A 26,204-nucleotide genomic window follows, 5' to 3' on the forward strand; every position below is an offset into this window, starting at 1 on the left:
TTGGAGTATAGATATTCAGAAACTAAATAAGTCCGAACAACTAAACTCTTGACGAGTACTTAAGTTATTGAAGATGACGAGCTCTTTTTTTATACATAACTAGCTGACCCAGCAAACGTTGTATTGCCATTTAAAAAAAATTGAGATATAAAAAATAGATCCAATCCATTCTCAGACCTACCAAATATATTGCACTACAATTATTGAATTCGATTGACATCTTGTAACCCCCGTATTTGTGGATATAACAGAATAATATAAAAATCGGGATACAAAAATAGTTGTAGATCGTAGAAGGGCGAAAATTTGAAGTTGTATGTATTTTTCAATGCTGAATCATAATAAAATAAAAATAAAAAAATTGTAAAATAAAAAGGGGTGGGTCTTATCAATTAGGAGTATGAAAAATAGATTTTGGCCGATTCCTCGGTTCAGCCGTTTCGGAGGAGTTTGGTAACAAACACCGGGACACGAGAATTTTATATATTAGATTACCACGTTGTTCATGTGTCTGTTACATGCAAAGGTCTGTGGTTTCTTAGAGCTGAGAGTTTGATGTGAGATAGAGATTAGAAATGTTTTCGTATGATGTTATCACGTAAAGTTATCGTCCGTAAACCAACTTTACAGACAATTTTTTTTTTAAAAAAACGTTTTTGTTTTGCAATTCCAATGAAACCTTTTTTGACCGTAAACCGTCTTTACAGGTAACCAATTTTTTTTTTAAATATTTTTTTTTGCAATTGCAATGAAACTTGTTGACCAATCGTTGACTCGGTTGGCAGGTGGAGCTGCTATCGCAGGGCGTGCGCAATGACGGCGACAGCAGTGTTGACGCGGTGCGGAAAGAGTTACAAAACAGGGAGATGCTTATCGCTCAACTCATCACCCAAAGTAAGTGTTGCCACTTGAGGAGGAGGGATTCCATGGGTATATTAATGGTTCGTTTTACTGAAGACCATGTAAACCATTATTGTATTTCTATACCAATATCTGTATCTCTGTCTACAAAATTATGTATAAAATTATATACAGTATGGATATTACATATATGAAAAAAATGTAGGTACATACTTTAAATAGTTCAAGTTATCACTTCTGTCGGGCGTCCCGAAACGCACACGTTTTTTTTCAATAAATAACTATCTGTCTAGTGTATTCTTAGTGTATGCTTCCGATCGTTTAGACAAGGAGCTGGCGTGCGCCAAGGAGCGTCAAGAGATCGAGATGTCGGCTCAGAGGGCCACGCTGCAGGAACAGCGGACTCACATCGACATATTGGACACCGCGCTCACTAACGCACAAGCCAATGTGGTGCGGCTGGAGGAAGAGGTGTGTTATTTAAATTGAAATAGTCTTAAATCATTTATACGTCTAGATAACTATGATAATAATTGTGAAAACATCGAAGATCATTGAGTTTAGAGTTAAGAGCTGTTTAACCTGATTCTTGCCGCCGAATTCCACTTTCGCACGACACGCCACAAGTTAGGATATCATCCTCACCATCTGGATGTGTGGCGGTCCTCCACAGTGCGATTTACAAGGAGTTTCCTTCCACGTTCTACAAAGCTGTGGAATGAGCTTCCTTGTTCGGTGTTTCCGGGACGATACGACATGGGTACCTTCAAAAAAAGGCGCGTACACCTTCCTTAAAGGCCGGCAACGCTCCTGTGATTCCTCTGATGTTGCAAGAGAACGTGGGCGGCCGTGATCACTAAACACCATGCGACCCGTACGCTCGTTTGTCCTCCTTTTCCATAAAAAACTGTTTTTTATTAAAGAAACGGACACATTGTCCCCTAAATTATTTTTCTATTTTTGTGAGCTTTGTGTGAATCAAAGCAAGTTTATGTTTATTTCTTGTGTTACAGTTACGAATGTCACTGTTTATTTTAAACGATCTATATTTTTATGCATAAATATTAGGTTTTCAAATAGTATTGACATGGTACTGTTAATTGGTTGATCTCCTTAGATTTATCTCTCAGTGAATGTCTACTGGATAGATTATAGATCTGAATGGCTCGAAATATACACTTAACAAGTCTACCCACTACACAGTATTGTACCATGATCGCTGTAAGAAGAGAAAACAAAATATTATTTATGTAAATGTTACGAATAATCTTAAGTGTTAATTCCGCTATGATTTCAACACAACACTTCAACCAATTCGACACGTGTTTCTCTCCTCCTCTACACGTGGCATCCTCAGGAGATGGTGACTCGCCGATTTCTGGAACGAGAGTGCTCTCTTACAAATATAAGCGGATTTAATAATTGAGATAACTGATTTCATTTAATTCAATAAATTTCTCAAAATATTCTTTGTTTTGAAAAGTATGAAACTACACCCACTTGACCTTTCCTGCTCCGAACACTGTCGTCGCTTGCCGCTCATATTTTTTGTTTAATGAAAAACAATTGACGTGATTCTGATGCAGATTTTCTTCTTTGAGCATGGGCATAGCGATGGGCAGATTTTATGGCAATAAAGGACGAGACGCTGATGCTGATGGTAATTAATACGCCCTGTCCATTACAATGCAGTGCCGCTCAGGATTCTTGAAAAACCCATAATTTCTGAGCGGCACTACAATTGCGCTCGTAATTTTGAGACATAAGATATTAAGTCTCATTTGCCCAGTAATTTCACTAGCTACGGCACACTTCAGACCGAAACACAGTTATGTTTACACATTATTGCTTCACGGTAGAAATAGGCTCCGTTGTGGTGTACCCATATTCTAGCCGGCATGCTGTGCCAAGGAGCCTCCTTCTGGTAATTGGCTCTTGTACCGATGGCATCAAAATTGACTTTCAACGTGTGTGTCTACATTTTATTCTTTTTCGCCTTTTCGTTGTATTAACTTTCACTTTTTTCCTTATTCTTACAGTGCCGCCACGCAAGTGGATATGTAGAGCGTGTGCTAGGGTTGCAGCGCGCGCTCGCTTCTCTTCAACAAGCTTCTGACCGGCGCGAGCACACTGAGAGGAAACTGCGCGCGCAACTTGAAAAGGAACTGCAAAGTCTCAGGTAGGATATTTAGAATGACCAATCATAAAAATCCATGAGGCGTAAAAAAGAATGGGAGATCCGATGCCACAGTGTATATACAATTTGTCTCGGCATTTCATCGACAAAAATACCCCATATAGGGGGTCAATTCCAAAACCCTAACCGTCTGCAGCTACTTTTATTTTTATCTTAGCAAAATTCATCTTAATTTGTAAAACAACGTCGATTTAAGTTCTACGTCCTATAGGGGCTCAATCTTGGTCTTATTAGAAAGGCAAAGGCAAAGTTATTTTATATATAATTGTTATGTTACATAATTGTACGTTAAATAAACCTAAGATTAACTGTAATGGAATTTTAGATATTGTTTCGTGCGTTAATAGGAAACGAGAGTGCACGTGCGGCGGCAATGGAGGAGGAGGTGGAGGAGGCAGTGGAGCTGGAGCCTGCGCCGGCGAGGAGGCGGAGCTGCGCCGCCAGGTGAGGGAGCGGGACGAGCGGCTGCTGGCCCTCGAGGGGGAGTGCGCCAAGTGGGAGCAGCGGTACCTGGAGGAGGCCGCGCTGCGGCAGGCTGCCGTCTCCGCCGCCTCCATACCCAAGTGAGTTCGACTCCTTTTAAAGGATTGCACCTAATAGATTCAGGTAACACAAAACGGAAATGGATTATCAAGCTAATGTACCAAGACGTCCCTTCATTGTGTGTCTTCTACCGCATTTATCACGGGAAGAGAGCTGTTTGACCTGATTCCTGCCCCCGATCTTCCACCCACCCAATTGCCACTAAATTCGCACGCCACAAGTACCTAACCATCTGGATGGGTCCTCCACAGTGCGGTTTTCAAGGAACTTTTTTCCATGTACAACCAAGCTGTAGAATGAGATTTCTTGTACGGTGTTTCTGGGACGATACAACATGGATACCTTCAAAAATAAGCGCGTTCACATTTCTTAAAGGCTGGCAACGCTCCTGTAATTCCTCTGGTATTGCAAGAGAATATGGGCGGCGGTGATCATTTTACACCCGTAACCCGTAAGCTCGTTTGCCCTCTTCTTCCATAAAAAAGCTATCATCAATGTATTCGTAGAACGCTTGATCATTTTCAGCCATGTTTAAACACCTTGGACTATACGTACTGTCCAGGGCATTTCTTGATTTCGTCTGAGCAAAAATACAAGCGAATAATATATTTTTTCTGCTCCTCTACTTTTATCTGTCATTTATACAGCCACGATCTGTAATATAAGTACATACTTTATTTAAACTTTGCAAAAGTCTATACTCTATGGCCTAAAAAGCATTGTTTACCATACTATAATGTTGCCACAAATGCACAGTTGCTTGGGTGCCACAGATAACTAAATCTATGTTAGATATGGTATGTGTATGTATGGTTAGGTGTATAATGGTATAATATTTTCATGTTTAACTCATTAGAGTAAACATTTTAATGTCAACTTAAGAAAAAAACTTATTATTATAATTTTCCAAGATGCTGTTAGGTATATTTTGTAATTTTTAATATTCCCGCGTTGGCTATATGAGTGTATCTTTGCCATTCTTTGAAAGAGAAATTATACCAGTCACCAGAGACTTATTTCTATTTTAGTATGTATTGTACCGGTAATGTGTTGTACTTTTCCCGTCCGTTTAAGCGATAACTCGAAAAACTTATTATATTTGTTTGTTTAATTTTTGTTCAATTTAATATTACCTAGTCGTCGACAAAATATTGTATGCGACACGTTGTATAACTACTAGGTCAGAAAGTCGTGGTGTCATTCACGGCGCAACCCACGCCACTCGTGTTTTTTGACCCTCATTATACAACCGTTGCTATAAATATAATATAAAATACTATTCAAGGGACGCGAAGATAGCAGCTCTGGAAAAGACTTCGGCAGAGTCAGAGCGGCTGATGGCGGAGGCTCGCAGCGAGAAGATACGGCACATGGACGAACTGCACTCCGCGCAGAAGAAGGTGGCTGATCTCGAAAGCAGGTAAAAAGACACTATGGTATTTATACGATTTTTTTATGAAAATAAGGGATCACACTAGCAGGACGTTCAGCTGATGGGAATTGATACGCCCTGCCCATTACAATGCAGTGCCGCTCAGGATTTAGGAAAAACCCAAAAATTCTGCGCACTATTGCGCTCGTCACCTTGAGACATAAGATGTTAAGACTCATTCGCCCAGTAATATTACTAGCTGCGGTGCTCTTAAGACCGCTACTCTAGCGCCTTCTCTCATACACCAGCTCCTTACTTTACTCGTTACATAAATAAAGGTATTAATGATTATAACGCCGCAAGACGCCTGTACAATATATACTGTGATTTTTTTTTTTAATTTTCAAATCAATCACGATGGAGTTTTAGGGTAACAAACATTATTTATCTTTCTAAAACAAGGCCTCCCCCAAATATCGCCATGACGATCCTGCGCTTCCCTCATCCATTCCGGAGATCTTGATCAGATCGTTGGTCCTTCTTGTGGGGGTCATACCAACAACTACCAACACTTACGTCTTCCGGTACGGGGTCGCCATTCGAGGACCATACTGCCCCAACGGCCATATGTCCGGGTGCGCTGCCCACTGCAACTTCAGTTTCGCAACCAACTGGGCTATGTCGGTGACTTTGGTTCTATTAAGGATCTCCTCATTTCTGTTTCGATCTTGCAGGAAAACTCCGAGCATAGCCCTCTCCATTGCTCTCTGAGCGACCATGAGCTTCCTTACAAGACCCACGTTTGCGTTCAGTGTGTCATCACTGGCCACACACTGGTTAAAAAAATGTTTTATTTGCATCAGAGTTAAAGAATTGGAGTCGAAGGTGGCCGAGCGCGACGCTATGATCAAGGTTCTGCAGAAACACACGAGCGGCGCGTCGCTGAGGAACAACTCGAGCCGGGAGGAACTTGGTAAATATTACATTCTGCACCATTGTATATCACCAAAATTATTTTACGCTTAAACTATTTTACTCGCCTTTCATTAGGAATTTAAAAGAATATATTTTTTATTATTGTAAGAATATGCAAATAAAATTTGAAAACCAAAATTTTATGAACGATGCGGGACTGGAACCCACGATTTCCGGCGTTTCGTGCCGCTGCTCTAACCAACTCAGCCAACCGTTCGAGTAACGTATCGCTATAAAATCTTGTTTGCTTTGTTCAACTCTCAGGTTGTGGCTTCATCTACAGGATCTACTTTACAGTTGATAACCTGCTCAACCCCAGTATTTGCATATTAGGAAGTTGACTTGAGATGCAGATTGCAGAAACTTTATTATTATAATTTGTCGCCCTGGGCACTTGCCGCAACTGCCCCTAGTGTAAATCCACCGCTGACAGTGCTATCACTGTAGAAAAATTTGTTCCGTTATGGACTGCCAGTATACTGCCGCAGTACCTTAGGGATAATAATATGACGTCATAAATCGCCTTGGCGTTTTCGATGTAAGGTGCAGTACTTTGATCACGTGATCAGTCAAAACCACTCGAGTGCCTAACTACTACGCCTAATATTTTTAGTAATCCAACAACAGTTTTTTTAATTAACTAGAAAACTTTAATACACTCATTTAATGCTGCGTCAAAAAATGCGGCTGACAGTTTACAGGATTGCGTTCCGTTTTAAATAGTAAGCAGTATAACTGGCTATAACGGAACGGCTTCACAGTATGCTAAATTGACGTCACACAGTACAGTGGTTGCAGGGCATATCGCAACATACCCTAACTAATGTAAGTTGAACCATTTAATATTGTAATTGTTTGACTTCCAGTTGGCCTGTCTTCGGGTGCGTCGTTCTCGAGCACGGAGGGTGTGGGGGGAGCGGCCGTGGGATCTCGCTACCGCCACCTCACGCGCCGGAACTACTCGCCGCACAACGATAACTCCAGCGGTGAGTCACTTCGCCTCCGGTGTTACATTGTTTTTTATGAAAATAAGGGACGAGACGAGCAGGACGTTCAGCTAATGGTAATTGACACGCCCTACCCATTACAATGCAGTGCCGCTCAGGATTCTTGAAAAACCCAAAAATCCTGAGCGGCACTTCAATTTGCGCTCGTCACCTTGGACATAATATGTTAAGTCTCATTTGCCCAGTAATTTCTCTAGCTACGGCGCCCTTCAGACCGAAACTTCACGGCGGAAATAGGTGCCGTTGTGGTAGCCATAATCTAGCCGGATTTCTATGCAAAGGAGCCTCCCACTGGTAACTGGTACATTGTAATAGTTATTTATCTACAACCATGCTTTAAATCCTCTATTAAAGATTCTGAAACAGTTAGCTTATTGCCAATGTTAAAACACCCAATGTCCTAATAACCATTACATCATCCAAACGAGTGTTGTAATGTTGTTCTGAATTTCATAACAACACGCCTTTGTTTTTTTTCGATCCCTTTATGGGCAAAGAGTTTCAACAGACAGACACATTTCTATTGTTCGATGCGTGGTATCTGTATGAATTTCAAAATATGAACATTTTGGTTTACGCGCGTTCCACACTACCACGTCACGCGCCGTAAATAAAAGTAGGTTATTTGAATCCCCGCCATTTTTCTTTGATATTTTTATTGTTTTGTTCACAAAAATTCAAGTTTTGACACACCGCCAGATATTATAAACACTGCAAAAGAACATAATATTGAAGTGAATTTTAATAATTGCACTATACAAAATTTAAATTACTACTAAAATAAATAATTATTTCATTAATACTTTGTTTATTTGTATATAATCAGTAATAGATGATATAAGGTTACTACTAGGACTGTAATTGGACTAATAGTTATTTATGCATCTGTTGTGTAATAAGGGGTATTAAAACACGAATGTGAGTTATAATAGTATCACATGAGTGTTTTAATACCTAATTATCAACAGTTGCATACAAGACTTTACCCATAATATTATGACTCCTCTAAAACATTCTGAAACAGTTAGCTTACTGCTAACATTAAAACAGCCAGTCCTAGTAAGTAACCTGATATCATCCATTACTGATTATATACAAAAATAAACTAAATATTAATGAAAGAATTATTTATTTTAGTACTAATTTACATTTTGTATAGTGTAATTATTCAAATTCACTTGAATATAATGCTCCTTGCAGCGTTTAAAATATCTGGCGATGTGCTGCCAAAACTTGAATAGCTCCTTTTTTATAAACAAAACAATAAAAATATCGAAGGAAAATTGCGAGGATTCGAATAACCTATATTTTTTTTACGGCGCGCGACGTAGTCTGGTAGTTCTGGTAGTGTGGAACTCGAGTAAACGGAAATGTTCTTTTTTTGAAATTCATACAGATACCACACATAGAGCAATAAGAATGTGGCTGTCTGTCTAAACTCTTAACGCATGAAGGGATTGAAAAAAAAAACAAAGGAGTGTTGTTAAGAAATTCAGTACAACATTACAACACTCGTTTGGATGATGTAATGGTTATTAGGACATTGGGTGTTTTAATGTTGGCAATAAGCTAACTGTTTCAGAATCTTTAATAGAGGATTTAAAGCATGGGTGTAGATAAATAACTATTTCAACACACTTGCTCATAAAGTCAGTATTATTACATCGTTTTTAAGGCCATAAACCGAACTATAACACACACATGCCTAATAATATTACACACTAGTGCATAATACAATTGTCCCTACAAAGTTAAGTTACCTACCTGCAAATTATATGAGAGTGAACTTATATATATACTTAAGTGAATTTATAATTCAACCGGGTAATACAGTTTCTTTGTAACAAAAAAGTTTTATGCCGCTGAAAATGCAATTTTAATTTTTGGAATAAACAAAGAAAACCATTTATTATTATCTGATCACTACATATTGTTAAACGAAGTCCACCGTCGCGTCTGGCTGTCTGTTCGCGATAAATTCAAAAACTACTGCACCGATTTTCATACTGTTGTCAACACCAATAGGTAACGTGGTACTCGAAGATGGTTTTAGTATATGATTTCTTAAATTTACAAACGATATTTATTCGTGGTGTCGGAAAAAAATAAACCGTTTGGGAGCTTTCGACGAAAACGCTGTCTAATATATCTCCCTTTGAGATATAACAAAATAATGTATGGTGGAATTGTGTATCTTATATAGGACTACAGAAAAGTACGCGATGGCATATGTCTATCTCTTAAGGATAACATACTCTATCCACATTAATACTTACAAAAATTGGCAATTATAAAGCGGCAATGTAAATGCTGTTTACACAAATATGATATTAATCCTTATCATTTTATCACTACATAATTATATTATAAAATCATTTATAAATACGTTTTTGTTTCATTGTTAACTAACTTTGATTACACATTTCCGATGGCTGTATACTACATTATTCTCGAATACTTTCATAATTTTTTTTTTCAATTGACTGAACAGCGTAGAACATACTGTAGGGTCAGCTAGTTATTTATAATTCAAAATAGTTTGTTATAGAATATATGCACTTGTCCCTAAAATTATAGAGCGAAGCGAAGCTGACCGGATCTCCCACCGGGTGACTCCATTGATTTCTGTGTTAAATTGTTTCTCGGCCATTTCTGGACCGATTTTAAAATTTTTTGAACTCATAGAAAGCTTTCGAAATGTTCTAAGTTATTGTGTAGACGAATTTTGAATTTCGACTTGATTCAATTATTATAATTAAAAACAAACATGATTTACAAATTATTCTAAAGTAGCACGCGCTATTTATATTTATTTAAAAATTGAGCCGATTATTTAAATCACAACATGGTATCCTTTAATCATTTTTGAATGTTCATGATCTATAAGCATCAGTTTTTGTACACAGACTTAGTTTACCTCGCTTCGCTCAAATATACGCCGCAGCGAAGCGGTACGACGAGCGATTGCGGCATCATAGTAATTTTGAAGTAGGCTGTATGTCTATATGTAATCAATTTGGCGCGTACCAAAAAAAAAAAATTTGCGCACCATTTCCCAGTGTATAACACTGCAATAATATTGCACAATACGTCAGCTGTATAGCTACAGATATACTGCTATAAGCATTTCGGTGACGCGAACTCACGAGATTTCACACATCCAAAAAGTGTCTAACTATATATATATTTATTTTTAAAATTATTTATTTATCATGTGCGCCAGTCATGAGCATGTCGGTGACGGGATATTACTCCACCAAAAAGTGCCCAACACGGCTATAGAAGTTTTCATATCAAAAACTTAATAATACAAATAAAATTTCAAAACAATATTTTATGAACGATGCGTGACTTGAACTCACGACCTCTGGTGTTCCGTGCTAGTGCTCTGCCAACTGAGATCACCGTTCGAGTGACGTATCGTTATAAAATCTTGTATGCTTTGTTCAACTCTCAGGTTGTGTCTTCATCTACAGGATCTACTTTACAGTTAGGAAATTGACTTGAACGGTTAGCTCAGTTAGTAGAGCACTGGCCACGGAACGCCAGAGGCCGTGGGTTCGAGTCCCGTTTCAAAATTTTGTTTGTTTATTGATCCTAGAAATAAGGGCTATCTATCACATTAAAAACATAACAAATTTAATAATATTCGTAGAAATGAGTAACACGTGGGAGTTGTGAGGTTTCAGGCTGCGGGTTCGACAGCACTTCACTACGGCTGGAGGAGCAGCTAGCGGCGCTGGAGTCCCGCCTGGAGCGGCCGCCCGTGCCCGCCGTGAGTTACCTGCCGCCCGCCGACCGCGACTCGGGCACGCTACATGCGCCCGCGCACGCCACCTATTACTGACACGCACGCACACAACACACATACAACATACATTGGACACACACACACAAACACACAATACACGCAACGGCGCCTTTTCCTGCCGTGAAGCAGTAATGTTTAAGCATTTTTGTGTTTCGGTCTGAAGGGCGCCGTAGCTAATTAAATTACTGGGCAAATAACATTTAACATCTTTTGTCTCAAGGTGACCAGCGCAATTGTATTGCCGCTTAGAATTTTCAGAAAGAAACGATTATCATCAGCTGAACGTCGTGCTCGTCTCGTCCCTTATTGTCATAAAAACTGCCCATCGCTATGCCCATGCTCAAAGAAGAAAATCTGTATCAGAATCACATTTTTAAATAGGTAATATCCGCCATGCAAAAGTAAACTTTAACAACAGCAAGGTGTTTATGAGTAACCGAGTATTTGTAAAATACAAACAATACACTCTCGTGTACAAATACACAGAAACATTCCAAAACACATTACACACAACTAAATCAGCCTCAAAATAACCCCTGTATGCCGTGTTTTGTTTTGTAGTGACCTAACTTACCGCTGATAACGATGCTACACGCAATTTTATACCTAATTATATAGTTGATAAGTTTTAATTTAAATGTAATCGATAGTTTAAGAAGATTCTACCATAAGAGAAGTAGGTAGGTGAAAAATATTTTGTAAGTACATACATAGAAGATTACTAATACTGTGAATACTCTAGGTGACTTATAGCCGAAAACAGGTACCGTCGGTGCTTTGATAATAAAAGTATGGGGTTCGTTTTGAAACATCTAATACTTTTCAATAGGGTCTGGGTAACAGAACACTGCTCACTCACACAATTTGGAACACGACGTTTTCCCAGAGATAAGTTAATTCGCTTTTTTGCCATTACAAATAATCGTGGCTAAAATAGGTAGTATGAAATTATTGGGAACTCTTTTCATTTCCCACTTATGTGATGTTAAATACGCGATTTCATATTTTCCGACGAATGAGGAAAATTGATATTATTATATTATGAATCTTTAAATATTATTCCAATTTCATCCGTACATTCCGTTCATTAAACAATACATAAATCATAATAAACGATATTAAATATATTTTTATTATTTAAGTAGGTTACTAGTGTACGCAATGGAAAAATATTAATGTGTCTTAAAACCGTGCCTTTAAATATACATATTATACCTTGACTGTATAAACTGCATACCGTTTACATTGGCTGTTAGTGAATGAGCGGCGTCGCTGCAATCACGCCATTGGTAAATACTATCCAATATGTCTGCCGGAAATTATGCGTTGTTTAACAAGTGGTGCCAATAGATAATAATTTTTCGAAGAATCTCTTGTAGATATAAAATTTGAACTCCACTAGTCTATTTCGCGTCGTAGTAATTTAAACAATGGAAGAAATTGGAGGCATTGTCACAAAAATATGCCAAAGCTAATTTAGGTGTAGAAGTTACAGCGTTGACTTGAGATTTAATTTAGTTAAATGTTAATCTTTTTATTTATTATTATTAATTGTATTATTGTCTTCATTTGGCAGCGTTAAGATTTCATTACGTGTTAGTACATTAATTATAGGCTATTTGAGTTTTTTTTCATGATCAACACGAATTATTTTATGTGTCTCGCAACTGGTCCAGGAAACAAATGTTCAAAGACGTGGCTGTCAATATTTAATGTTCGTCAATAAAGTTTAGTTTTTTATGTTAAAATAAACAAAAAAGTAAATTTACTAGGCTAATATCTAATTTATCTTTATGCAAAGTAAATATATAGTTACGATATTGTTAAAGAATAATATTTTACATGAAATTATGCATAAACAGAACACCTTTATGTGACGTAATACAAAATTGCCAGCTGCGAAATTCAAATGGATATTTGTTTCGTCTTCAAGACCGATGCAAATAAAGTCTGGTATATATAGGTACTATATATAAATCTGAACTCTGTTATGTTAACATTGAGTTACTAATCCTATTTGGGGTCTAATAAAATGGCTTTGCCAAACAATATAACAATGTTAAACCCGTGATAAGCTATACTAAAGTCAAAAACTTGGTGAATGCGCTGCCATGACACGACAGTGTTACGTCACTACTCAGTATGCCATAGTTTGACAGTGACAGCGCGCAATGTTGCCCCGCGTACAGCGAGTTTTTGGCACTAGTCATTGCTTTGTGATATGTCTCTCGACTCAAAATAGAGAAATACACAAAACTCGTTTAGCTTTATTATTGGTTTGAAATTGTATATTGGTGTGGCCCAAACTTATGTAGATATCGTGTCCTAGGATTGTGTAAGATCAATTATATGACAATGTATACACACTAAAATAATTATATTTTAATATATTTTGTATTCGCTTTATTTTTATACAGAGCATGTCTGAATAAAATTGTGTTTTGTTTGTTGTGGTTTTAATGACTGTTCCTAACTCTTAGTGGCTTTTGCTTTTTGAGCTTATGCCCGGTTTGCTGTGGGATAATCTGAGTGCTCAATAAGAAAACGATGTTAATTACATAATGACGTCGGTAATGTCATTATATTCATTCATCGTTATTGTCATTATAATATGCATGCGACGATGTGGTGAATACAGCATCTAATCGAATAAAGACACATAAAATATCGTCTCATAGTTTGTGTAATAACTGAACCATTTCCCTTTTTAGTATGGATACACTTTTGTACAGCACATCCTTACTATGATAACACGATTTAATTAAACTGAAAAAACTATAATTCCATTAGCAGATCAAAGTTTTTTTGCAATGAGACAAAACTGGAAACATAAGCTATATTTAAATGAAAAAAATCTAAATCAATGTATAAACGACGGAGTTTTGAGAGAACGTTAAAATTACACACAAGTTGAAAAATCTCTTACATTGTGTGTCTGTCACTGTCAGAGTGATGTTTTACTAGATAGTGACGAAAATTCATTCTAGACTACACTTTTGAAAGTGCCTTTGTACCGATATGACAAATATGCCGAAAGGGAATTTATTAAAATATATGTGCTTCTCGGCCCGGTAGAAGTGATAACATTAAACTTATGAAAGTTGAACTATTTAATATTGAAATTGTTTTACTTGAGTTAAGATAAGGTTATTACTAAATTTTTATGTATTCTTTTTTATTTGAATATTGAATATCTTTGACAATGCGCGATACTGACCAGTCACAATTCACATTTAAACCAGGTGTCAGTCTTAATTTAACTGTCTGTCAAAAATACTCACAAATGAAGAGACTTCAAGCCGAGGACGTAGTGATGAGCTTGTTGATATATAATCAGCGAAGGTATTTCAGGACAAGTTACCCGATCTTCATTAATGAAGTACATGAAGAGGAGAATGATGCCTGGTTTATGTTTTTAAAATTTAAATTTACAAAACTTTACACATTAATTTGTTTGTATACTATATATATATTATATACCACTGGACTAGCGGCTATCAAAGTGCTTTTGTGCCTGTTTGATATTCGCCGTTTGTTTTTCAATACGCTAAAATTTTGTAGGTAATTATGATTTCGACCACCTGCACTTAGTCCTTGAGAAGTTGTTTTAGATTGACACAGAACACAGAAGTTCTACGAGGGTATTTGAATATGAGAAGATAAGCAAACACTTGTTTTACCTAACCATAACAACGTCAATGACTAGTCAGCGTCACGTCAGCAATAACGACGTCTAAAATTTATCTTATTCTATTTGGGGAAAGTGGGGGAATTGGGAAAACTTAACTTCCAACGCTCCAAAATAATAGAAAAAAGTCAATGAGATAATCAACTTTTATTGCAACCTTAAACTTTGCTTATGAGTAACAAAAAAATTATAAAAATCAACGAGTTTTTGAAATTTGAATGAAAACAAAAAAAATTGTCATTCCTTTTTACCCGATACCCTATGGGGTAATTGAGAATTTCCCGCGGGGTAAATGGGAACGGTATGGGGTAATTAGGAACACACATTAAAATCTTTATAAATACACAAAGGTTGTTTTGGTTGACACATATTACACACGTAACCTTCACTTGTATCGCCAGCAGTGCATTTTTCATGTGCCCAGAGTTTACAGATGGCGCATAGGATCCAATCCTCTGTCGGTGGGGATTCATACTTTTCATTGCACACTATACAATAAAAATCTTCGTTTTCATTTTCTTGTAAAGCCTTCTTCAAATATCTTACTGCATTACCTCTGTGGCTGAACTTGTGGCTGAATTTGTATTGTTTAAAGTTTTTTTTTGGTACTTTATTCGGAATTTTGTAGATTTAGATTTGCTCTCACTTTGTCTTTTCTTTTTTCCCTCGAGTTGATATTTTATTGATATGCTGATTAAAACCTAAGAATGTCTCTTACTACGTCCCATAGAAGTTGTTGAAACATTTACACAAAATCAACAAGCAGAACTAGGGGTAAGTAATTAAGAACGCTAGGGGTAAATAGTATCGTTCCCAATTACACAATTATTGTTTGTCGATGATTTATCAGTTGCCATAGATAGTTCAAATCAAATTGACTGTGTTTACACAGATTTAGCAAAAGCATTTGATGCCGTTGATCACCGTATTTTGTTGGCAAAACTTGGGGCATACGGTATTTGTGGGAATCTTATTCAATGGATGGGCTCATTTTTAAAAAACCGTGAGATGAATGTTGTTATTGGAGGGTACCAGTCAAATACTTTTATTGGCCCCACGTTGTTTGGTATTTTCATTAATGATATAGTCAAATGTTTCAAGTTTTGTCAATTCCATCTTTGTGCAGATGACCTCAAGATGTATAGTGAAATAAATAATATTGAAGACTCAAGGAATATGCAACAGGAAGTAGATAGACTTTTGGTTTGGTGCAATGAAAATAATCTCAAATTAAATCATTTAAAATGTTACAGTATCACCTTCAGCAGAAAAATAAGAAATATTAATTTTGATTACAGTATAAATGGCAACATATTAGAAACCGTCAATCAAATAAATTATCTCGGGATCATTCTAGATTGTAAGTTGAGTTTTATACCACATATTGATAATCTCGTGAGTAATGCTCTTAAACTTTTAAGTTTCATAATAAGAAGTACAAAAGAATTTGAAAGATCATCCACAAAATTAACGCTGTTTAATTCAATGATTAGAAGTAAACTTGAATATTGCTCTGTTGTATGGAATCCTAACTATCAAGTGCATAAAGACAGAATAGAAAGAGTACAAAAAAAATTCTTACGACACTTAGCCTACAAGGTAGGTGTATGTCGACGTCTGGTAGGGAGACATTGGAGAATGCGCCCCAAGATCCTCCTATGGCTATTCAAAGCAATTGTGAGACCAACAATCACATACGCCTCCATTGTGTGGTGGAACAAAGCCAACCAGAAAACAACTGCAGACAGACTAAATAGCCTGCAGAGAGTTGCCTGTATGTTGGTAACCGGAGCCATGACGTCTACTCCTGGTGCGGCCATTGAAGGACCAGGAAATAGCCACCCTCTTCAAATAATAATAATAATAATAGCCTACAAGGACAATATATTAAAAGAAATTAATAATACCAACGATTTCTTAAAACTTTATAAAACCATATCACTATGCAATCGCAGAAACTCAATAGATCTCTGTTTTTTGCATAAAATTGTAAATGGAGCTATTGATAGCCCGAACTTATTAAACAGAATAAAGTTTCAAGACAAAATACACGGTCACATATTAAAAATAAAATTACTTTTATGCCAATAATTACAAAGAGTTACAAACCTAGGTAGGACCGCTCCTATTAACAGAATTGTAATGTCCTATAACAACATATTTAAAATAGTAGAATTGGACATATTTTGGAACTCTGCATCGATTTTCAAGCGCAAAATTAAAAATCATTTAATTAAATAATATCTTCATTTTTTCGTATTTAATAATAGTTGCTGTATTTTAAATTTAGTTTATATAAAATTTAGTTTTTATTATTTTTGTTTAGAGTTATAAGTTTTTTATATTTTTGTGTAGGTAACTAATTTATAAAGTAATTTAGATAATAGGTAAACGAGGAAAATCGTCATATGTTAATAATGTTTTTAAGTACTTGTAATTTAATTAAGTAATTAATTGCATGTCGAGTTAGCCCGTAAATGGGGTATACGATGTTAAATAATATAAGTAATTAATGTGTAAATAATATAAGGTAATACATGGTATATAACGTGGGCTTCCTATTAAATAAATAAATAAATACCCACCTTACGCAATTCCCAATTGCCCGAAGTAGGATATATAAATTTGTTTAAAAAAATGGAAGAGTTAAATCTAATATAACACACGTTAAAAATTATAACAGAAACGCTTAAAGTATTGTTCGACTCACAGTGACAGCGCCCGTGCTGTCATTCAGTCTCACTATTGCGTACGCACTGAAGGGCGCTGGATACGTCCGTTAAACGAATCCGGGATGATCTTGTACTTAGGGAACTATTACTTATCTAACTGTTCCCAATTACCCGCCGTTCCCACTTATTGCTCCACTCTCCCCTACACGACAGTATTTAGCTTCTGTTTAACTAAAACGTCGTTAAGCACGACATAAACTGAAGTGTTCAGGAACTGTTAAAGGAACGGAACGCAATTATTGTCAGCTGTCATCTATCTGTCATCATATAATTAAAATCTTCCCTATGAATGTAATCTATCCGTTAGACACACCTTAGACAATCTTCAACTCGTGTTTATAATATAAGCAATGTCTAAGGATTGTTGAACGCTAAACAACAGAATTACACAGATTTTTAATAGATCTTTTTTAAAACAAGTGTCCAAAACTTTTTTAAGTTTTTGTAAATAACACAGATTTTATTCCAATTAACTAAGCTTGCATTAAGTGAGAGTGTTCTAATAATAATTATAAATAATACCTAACCTACCTACATTTTTTACTTTGTGTAGAATAAATATTTTCGAAGGTAAGTATGAAATCATATTCGCTAATAATACGTCATAATTGTCTGAATATATAGTGCATATTTTATGTTGTTCAAGCACTGAGTACTTTAGTTTATTTAACAGAAGTGTGACAATCTCAAATACTTAACTGTGTCGTTTGTTGTCGAGACAGTTGGCCCGTGGCACCCAGAGGCGCGGAGAATGTACAAACTAAGCGCCTCAATAGGGCTACTGGATACCAAAGCGCTGGCATCTATTTCGGCCAACAGATCAGCGTAAATATCCAACGCGGAAACGCTGCCAGTATTGTCTGGCACACACACACCTTTTTTAGTGACATTGCTTATAATTATAAGCTTTCGGAAGGACCTAGCCTCTGCAACTCAGGGTATCCTACCGCAGAGATTGATCACACCTGCCTTATAGAGGGGCAAGCAGTTATCACGGACATTTCTCACGGTCTTAAAACCTTCATATCTGAACAGCGTGGCCTGTGCTGTTTCCCCGGTCTGGGCACAGTAGGCACCCGAGCTGGTAGCGGTCGCGGTGAGGAAGCTCTTCTGCTGGAGAGACAAGGGCGCGCCTCGCAGCAGACCAGATCCTCGAGCCTTCCACCACCGCCCTCCGCTCTGCCTCGGCCGCCACGGAAACCCTCCACGAGGAATGCACGTTACGACCGCTTGGAACACCGAGATGCGAGAAAAGTAAGTACCTATAGTCCGACACCTTCGTGCGCGCTCCGCTAACCGCTGACTTCTTAGTACCTACCTTGTCCCAGCCACCGTCTGTCATCGTGGGGAGGTCGCGCACGAAGTTGTCGGACTATAGCGTTTTTGTGCACTGCTTTTTTATTTTTACAATACATATTAGGAAAAGTTACATATCTAACAAAAAAAAAAACACTTTATAGGTTATTGTTATTTATTATTAATTATACCCGCATTTATCACGGGAAGTATTCCGAAGGGCTATTTGGCCTGATACCTGCCGCTGAATTCCACCTTCGCACGACACGCCTCAAATAAGGATTATATCATCACTACAATCTGAATGTATGGCGTTCCTCTACACTGCGATTTTCAAGGAACTTTTTTCCACGTACAATCAAACTATGGAGTTAGCTTCTGTGGCCCCATTGCAATTGTTATTATTGTATTGCACTGGGTATTATCGCAACACAAATACTGATAACCCGCTTAGTGGGACTTCTACATGTTATCCTCCACGGCTAATAAGAGTTTAAGTTTAGACTCACGAATGTTTATTTTTACATCAGGGAGTTACATAGACCATTTCGTTCTAAAAAATTCGAGATTCCTTCAAGTTATTTCTGTGGGCTGCATCGTCAATCTGGCGTTAGCCAGATGCACCTTTTTCTATTCGCTACCACCAAGCTTCAGTGTGCAAGCAAGATTGGTGTTTTATGCTGAGGGACGCAATGAAATTACGAGACTTCACTTCTGATATCTCAAGCCGCTTCCTTTCGTGAGAATCCTGAGTTTGACTGCATATTTATGGATAGGACGTATCACTAACAATCAGATGAGCAATTTGCTTCTCTCAAAAGTCTCAGCTAAATTTATAAAACTTTTCAGGACTCCGATGGCTCAGGGTCAATAACATCAACAGCCTCCCGCAGTTCACCTCTGCCGTACGACGCGGTCCGCAAGTTGCCGTCCGTGCCGACCTCTGCGTCTCTCCCTGCGGCCGAGTCTCGCGAATCACTCGTCAGACCCCGGGACTCCAGTCTACCTTCTCCCTCCAAACTCGCTGTGTACGCTGCGGCACGGAGACGCTCCGCTGAATCAGCGAAAGACACCAAACGGACGCATCATTATCGAATACAGTTTTAAATATTGAGATGTACAAATATCCACAGCGCATTACATTTTTTTATTACAGGCAGCACTGTGGTGTAAAAAGTACACTAAGGGTAATGGACTTGCATCCCGTGCCATTAAATATAAAATAATCAATAAGAATATACAATGTTTTTAATAAATTTTAAATGACAGCGTTGTCAGTTGTCAGTCAGTACTGTGGCACCTAAAACAAAAAAACATGGCGCGTATCAAAATCGTGAAGATTTTCGGTTAAATACGTTGAAACACACTCTGTAATCAGATACCTCGATATCACTTTTTTATCATTTATTATACGAGCGGAACACTATCATAGCCATTTTAGCATATTACAACATAGATGGTATAATATCATTATGTCAAATTAACATTGAAAAAGTGGCCCACATAAGATCTACGAACTGATTCTTCAAAGTCACTTATTTGTTAAGTTTTCAACGGGGAAACTTATACGGTTCATTTACACATTTTTATGTGTTCAGCCTTCGAGTTGAGGCGCCATCTACAGGATCGACATTATAGTTGAAACCATGCTCAATCCTCAATAATTGTATTTTAGAAAATTATGAGATGTTGATAATTCGAATCTAAGGCATTTGTTATTGCTCAATGGTTAAACAAACATACCAAGATTTATGGATAACTCCTTATTCGGACGGTTGGCTAAGTGGCCAGAGCGGTGAGGCGTATAACGAGAGGTGCTGGTTCGTTTCCGCATCGTCCATTAATTATACTACAAATAGTAATTCCCAGAGGTTAAGGAAATTTCTTAAAATAAAAAATTTGTATGAAGTTATTTCGAACAATTACCTATCATTCATTTTACCGTCGATACTCTTCAGCCAGTTGGATGTATAGATAATAGTAGATAGACTAATAATGCTAATAATTTTCAGATTAAGGATTTATTTAAAGTAAATGATGAAGTATATTTAACTGTGATATGATATAAAACATATTAAGATGCAAAATCCGTATTGAACGGATTCCATAAAAGCTAAACTTTCATACTGAAGTACAAGTATTAAGTTGAATAATATTATATAAGAGCAGCAGCATATTAATCAATAATCTATATCTATATATATATATATAAATGAATTGCTGTTCGTTAGTCGCACTAAAACTCGAGAACGGCTGGACCGATTTGGCAAGTCTTGAATTATTTGTGGAAGTCCAGAGAAGGTTTAAAAGGTGGATAAATAGGAAAATGCTGCTAAATTAAATAAAAACAACAAATTTGTTTTTCCTTTGACGTGTCCATACATAATTTCTATGAGAGAATTTATTGACGCACGGTTTGACAGTTCTGCTGTTAAACAATTTCATTACGACAGCAGGGTGCATATTTTACGAAGTAATTTTTGATGTTATGATATATTATTGACAAATTCATATAAAAACATTATTTTATTTATTATATACAGAACAACGTTTGTCGGGTCAGCTAGTTAGTATGTGATAAATATTTCCAAAAAATTATAAATAATGTGTAAAAATATTATCAACATAATCAGTATATTATTCAAGCAAATCAGGGTTCAAATAATCATTCTCGGAAAGAAGGCCAAGCTTGTCCACAATGTTCTACTACATTTTAATTTGTCTTGTTGGATTATAGGATTGTTTGTCTCTTTCGAGTGGACGCGTGGCAAATCTAGTTGATAATTCATCCTGTTCTTAAAATAGACGTTTTGATTAATATAATTGTGTATGTTTTTAAACTTTTATCATCGCGGAACATTAACATAGTAATAATTATGATGGGTACTCACGATATTTATTTCATTAATTTGATGCCGATATCTCGAACCAATTGCATGATTCGTGGTCGCCGCAGAACTGCGGAAGCGGCGAGAAACTCTTGACACATTGACACTTGACATTAATAGTACATCAACCTGTCCACGTAGTGTCTTATTCGTTTTGGTCTTTGATTCCCTAATTCACGACACACACTACTGACGACGTCGAAACTTTCGGGACTTTTTGTTGCATTTGTACTGCAGAGTGAGACCACGGGATTCCATGTTTGCGCTAGTAATCAAATTAATAAATATTTATCGTGAGTATCCGTCATAATAATTACAATATAATTGTGGTACGTAAACGCAACTTGGACATGCCCGACCTAGCTGTAATCGGATCCCAGGGAGTCTTATAAAGCTTGTGGTTTGTTGTGACTTGCGTTGAGAAACAAAACTCCGCTTGTAAACTATATGAGCGAACTCAGGTGCAATCGTAGAAATCTAAATAAGATGGTATTGGCATAAAAAGGCATAAAAAGCATTTATTTTCTCAAAATTGATTCCTTTAGAATACTTTTTGATGATATTTGTAATATACTACACACTACTACCGCTTCGGAAACAAATGGCGCTCTGAGAGAGAAAAGCGGCGCAAGAAACTCTCCCAGCATTCTTTTTTTTGCGCTCTTTAATGAAATATACAATATTTTACTGGCATTGCTATTGCTACAAAAAAAAATCATAATCTAGTCCCAGGCTGTCGGATCACTTAGATATTCATCTGTGGAGTAATGGGATTTACGACAGAGCCATACTTTAATAAAACAATTAAATTTATTTATAGATAATGCCTGAACAGTTGAGTTTTCATTCAGGTTGATTATATATTATTATTAACTGATACTAAAAAGTAAAAAATATAAAAAAGCTACGTTTAATACAACCGACTTCAAAAACTGAAAAGTAACAAAAAACTAAAAAAATAATTAAATACATTTCTTATGCTAACCTTTACCTTTAATATTACTAAAATACTATTATTTGTATGTGCTACATATATAGATAGATAGCTTTGAAGTCGGTGCCAAGCCAAATGCAATAGTAGGTACCTCCACTCGCCACGCGTGACTTTGAGCGGGATAGCTTCGTCTAGAACAAAACCTTGATAATGACAGTAAGAAAGCTGTTTAGAATATTAAGCTTTATTTGGTTTTTTTGATATCTTTAATAGTTACGGAAAAATCGCCTTGTCACACTTAATGATAACAGCCTGTATATCTATATGTATGTTTGTACGGATTCTTTGAACATGATTTTAACCCACTTTAAGACTAGATTTACTTGATTTGCACTTTAATTTAATTTCTTTCTTAGACAACCCTAACCCTTAAGGAGACCGCCATTTATGGGTATATGTGAAGTAATTAACAGAATAAAGAAGTTTTTATTGATGTAGCTGATGGTAATTGATACGCCCTACCCATGACAATGCAGTGCCGCTCAGGATTCTTGAAAAACCCAAAAATTCTGAGCGGTACGACAATTGCGCTAGTCACCTTGAGACATAAGATGTTAAGTCTCATTTGCCCAGTAATTTCACTAGCTATGGCGCCCTTCAGACCGAAACAGTAATTTTTACACATAACTGCTTGACGGCAGAAATAGTCGCCGTTGTAGTACCCATAATCTAGCCGGCTTCCTGTGCAAAGGAGCCTCTCACTTATAGAATTGTATCGTATGTTTTAGGAATATAAAAATTAATGTTAGTTCTGTAGCGATGAATATGTTATTATTATTTTGTACGATGGATTGGAACAGTACCATCAAATATAGGATTCTCACTTGATTGCTTTTTAGTTTCATCATCAATGTGTATTGAAATGGAAACGTTTCGAAGATCGCGTTAGTAATCAAAGTTGTTTTGTGTAGTATTTTGTGCCATTATAAATATTAATGAAGCTAACAACAGTGATTTAATCGGTTGAAAACTAATTTAAATGACTGAATGAATAATTTATTTATATATTTTGAATATAAAGCATACAGTCGTCTTCTGTTAAAATATAAAGTATTCTCATCTAGGCATTCTATCAAATAGCTCGAAAGATTTGACATTCGAAACTATCGAATAAAATAAGTAATCGTGTTTTCGAAACTGCAATAATATAGATAGAGAAATGAAGATAAACATGTCAAAAATTGGAACCGTAGTATTTGTAGAAGTATTTTAAGTAGATTTTCAAAAATGTTACTTTTTAGGACTATAGTGCCATAAGAGATTGAAAATCATACTTTGAATAAATATGTTTGAATTTAAAAAATGTAACTTTGGTGCTAATCAGCTGTATGTAGATACATATTATATTATGTTGTAGAATTATATAATTATGTTTAACATAATGAAACTTTTTTGAAGTGAAAAAAATATTATCTATGGTTTCGATTGAATATGAATTTAATAATTATTTTAAAATAATTTATTTCTCCCTGTGTTAAGTTGTTAACATTATTGTGTGTAGGTTTTTATGGTGCTTTTATGTTTGTCAAAATTGTTCTTTTAATTTCAATAATTAATATATACTTTAATGTGAAATATTGAGATAATTGTAAAGATAGTCTTACAATATACTAACATATAGACAAACAGCAAAGCGTGATTAAGAAACAAACGTGACAAACAGAAATTGGAAGCTAGAAAGATGGAAAGCTCTCTATTGTTACTGTAACCTATTTTGATTGAAAAGTCCTTAACAGTCAGCCACGCTTGGAATTAATTGGATGCTTAGTTTTTTTTTATAATATACCACTATCTAACGCACACAATGCCAAATCAAATTTAGTTCTGCATTATCAGGCTGTTAATTCGTCTATAAGTTAGTATATTAAAAGTCAATGAATGTTATTTTTGAGTACTATTATGTATACTTTACTATTAGTGTTATTAAATGACGTTAGATATACACATTGACATATCATTCGCAGTCTGAAAGCGGAACGGCAAAAGTGTGCTTATAGACAATGTAAGGATACTTTTCTCATTAGTCATGTGTCAACTGTCACTGTCAGAATCGAACTGTGAATAATGTTTTACATTGCTGCATATTGAGCAAAAATATTTTAAGTAACTGGAGTAAATGCGGCAATGTATTATAGATGTAATAGTTAAAGCTTATTACGGTGTAATATGTTACATGTTCAATATTTCGGCTTTGTTTTTATACGACGTGCATTGTCTATATGTATAGAATGTCATTGGTGTCAGTAACGGATTCAGCTTACGTGGGGCCCGTAGCAAATTCTATCAATGAGCTTTTGGTATATATACTGGAAATAGTCAGTTACCGAGTGTCTGACGTGGGTTGTCTCAGTAGGAAAAGTTGTAACGTTTCACGTTCTTGCCACATCAATAAATTCAATATCTTAATAAGTGTCCCTCAAAAAATTATACTCAGACAGAGATGAGTGGTCACACTCATCTCTGTCTGAGTATAATTTTTTTCACACGCATGTCAATGCGGGGCCCCCTTTTGCGGGGGCCCGAAGCAATTGCTAAACTTGCTATATGGCTAATCCAGCACTGATTGGTGTTATTCGATTCCAACCACCTTATTCGTAATGGTCCGCTAACTTTAAACAGCCGCTTAGGAGTGTTTTTTCTCATTCTGACTTAGGTCAATAGAAGAAGGCAGAGTGAGAATTAGCAATGCTTTAAGTTAGCAGACTATTATGAACAAGGGGGTAAATCACGATGCATTTCACGGTGTTAAGATAATATATTGACTGACATTACCCGTGTCATTATAGTACTTTTGTACGCCTCATAAGCGAAGAGTAAAGTTACTGCTCTACTCTCGACATGTCAAAAGAAGCAGTTTTGTCGAAGCTAAGTATTAAATTGAAATGAACAATTAATTGTATTAATCAACCAGATGATTATCTTACTGGTATCTTGCTAATTCTTACAATTAAATAGAGGCGATAATGCATAAATTAGATATAGTCGTAGCCTTATTATTTAAAAAAAAAACCCGTGCCACTATGTTACTTTAAATCTTAATTTGAATTTATCCGTGACTTGATAGAAATAAGGTATTCAATTTTTTTAAATCTTTGAAATATGCAAGTGGTTTGTGTACATAATGCCGTGTTACTTTAAATATAAGTGGCGGGTTTTTTTTTATTGAGGAACTTGTCTTTTGTGTTGTGTTTCACTGTAAATGTAAATGCGGATTTTTTTAATAAGGAACTTATCTTTCAGATGTACAAGTGGTATGTTTACTATTGAGTATAGGCGTTTGACTTTAAATATAAGATATTTAAATGGCGGGATTTTTAAATATGAGAAACTTCTCATCGAATGTAAAAGTCGTTTGTTTAATATTGAGTTTGGCGTTTCACTTTAAATATAAGTGGCGGAAGAAAGTTGTTTTGAAAAGTCTCACGTGTACAACTATTTCAATCTGAAATTTTTAGTATCACAGCTTTTTGTACTTCAACAACAAACTACTAAAAAAAAAACTAATTTCGACAGTCGAAATTTTTATTTTTTTGCTTCTTTCGCTATATTCGGCACAATATACTTTTTATGTTTTATCTTATTCTAATTCTAGTGATATTAGTACTTTTGTTTATGTAATTAATATGTTTTCGCCAAATATGTCACAAAAACAATTTTTCGTGACATATTTGGCACAATGTTTTGACAATAAAGTTTTTTGATTGATTTGTTTTTTAACTATTCAATTTTTCTAGTTATATAAGTACCTGGCAATTAGTAATGATCAAAATCCAGTCAGTATTTATCTGGGAATTCATTGTTGTTAAGCGATTAACTAACGGCCGTTCCCAATATACTATC

The 26,204-nt window shown here is 36.1% G+C and overlaps 1 protein-coding gene across 1 annotated transcript; it reads left to right on the top strand.

The window, feature by feature from the left end:
- Window positions 1-1,177: 1,177 nt before the first annotated feature.
- LOC126968813 (angiomotin-like protein 1) lies at window positions 1,178-26,002 on the top strand. The gene is made up of 9 exons (XM_050813958.1): window positions 1,178-1,332; window positions 2,901-3,040; window positions 3,406-3,621; window positions 4,887-5,021; window positions 5,837-5,946; window positions 6,815-6,934; window positions 10,645-10,730; window positions 18,222-18,440; window positions 19,332-26,002. Exons 1-9 carry the CDS (start codon window positions 1,228-1,230, stop codon window positions 19,587-19,589), a joined length of 1,389 nt encoding a protein of 462 aa, XP_050669915.1. The 5' UTR covers window positions 1,178-1,227; the 3' UTR covers window positions 19,590-26,002.
- Window positions 26,003-26,204: the final 202 nt, after the last annotated feature.

This window comes from Leptidea sinapis, chromosome 1 (assembly GCF_905404315.1).
Source record: "Leptidea sinapis chromosome 1, ilLepSina1.1, whole genome shotgun sequence".
In the NCBI taxonomy this organism is placed as follows: Eukaryota; Metazoa; Arthropoda; class Insecta; order Lepidoptera; family Pieridae; genus Leptidea; species Leptidea sinapis.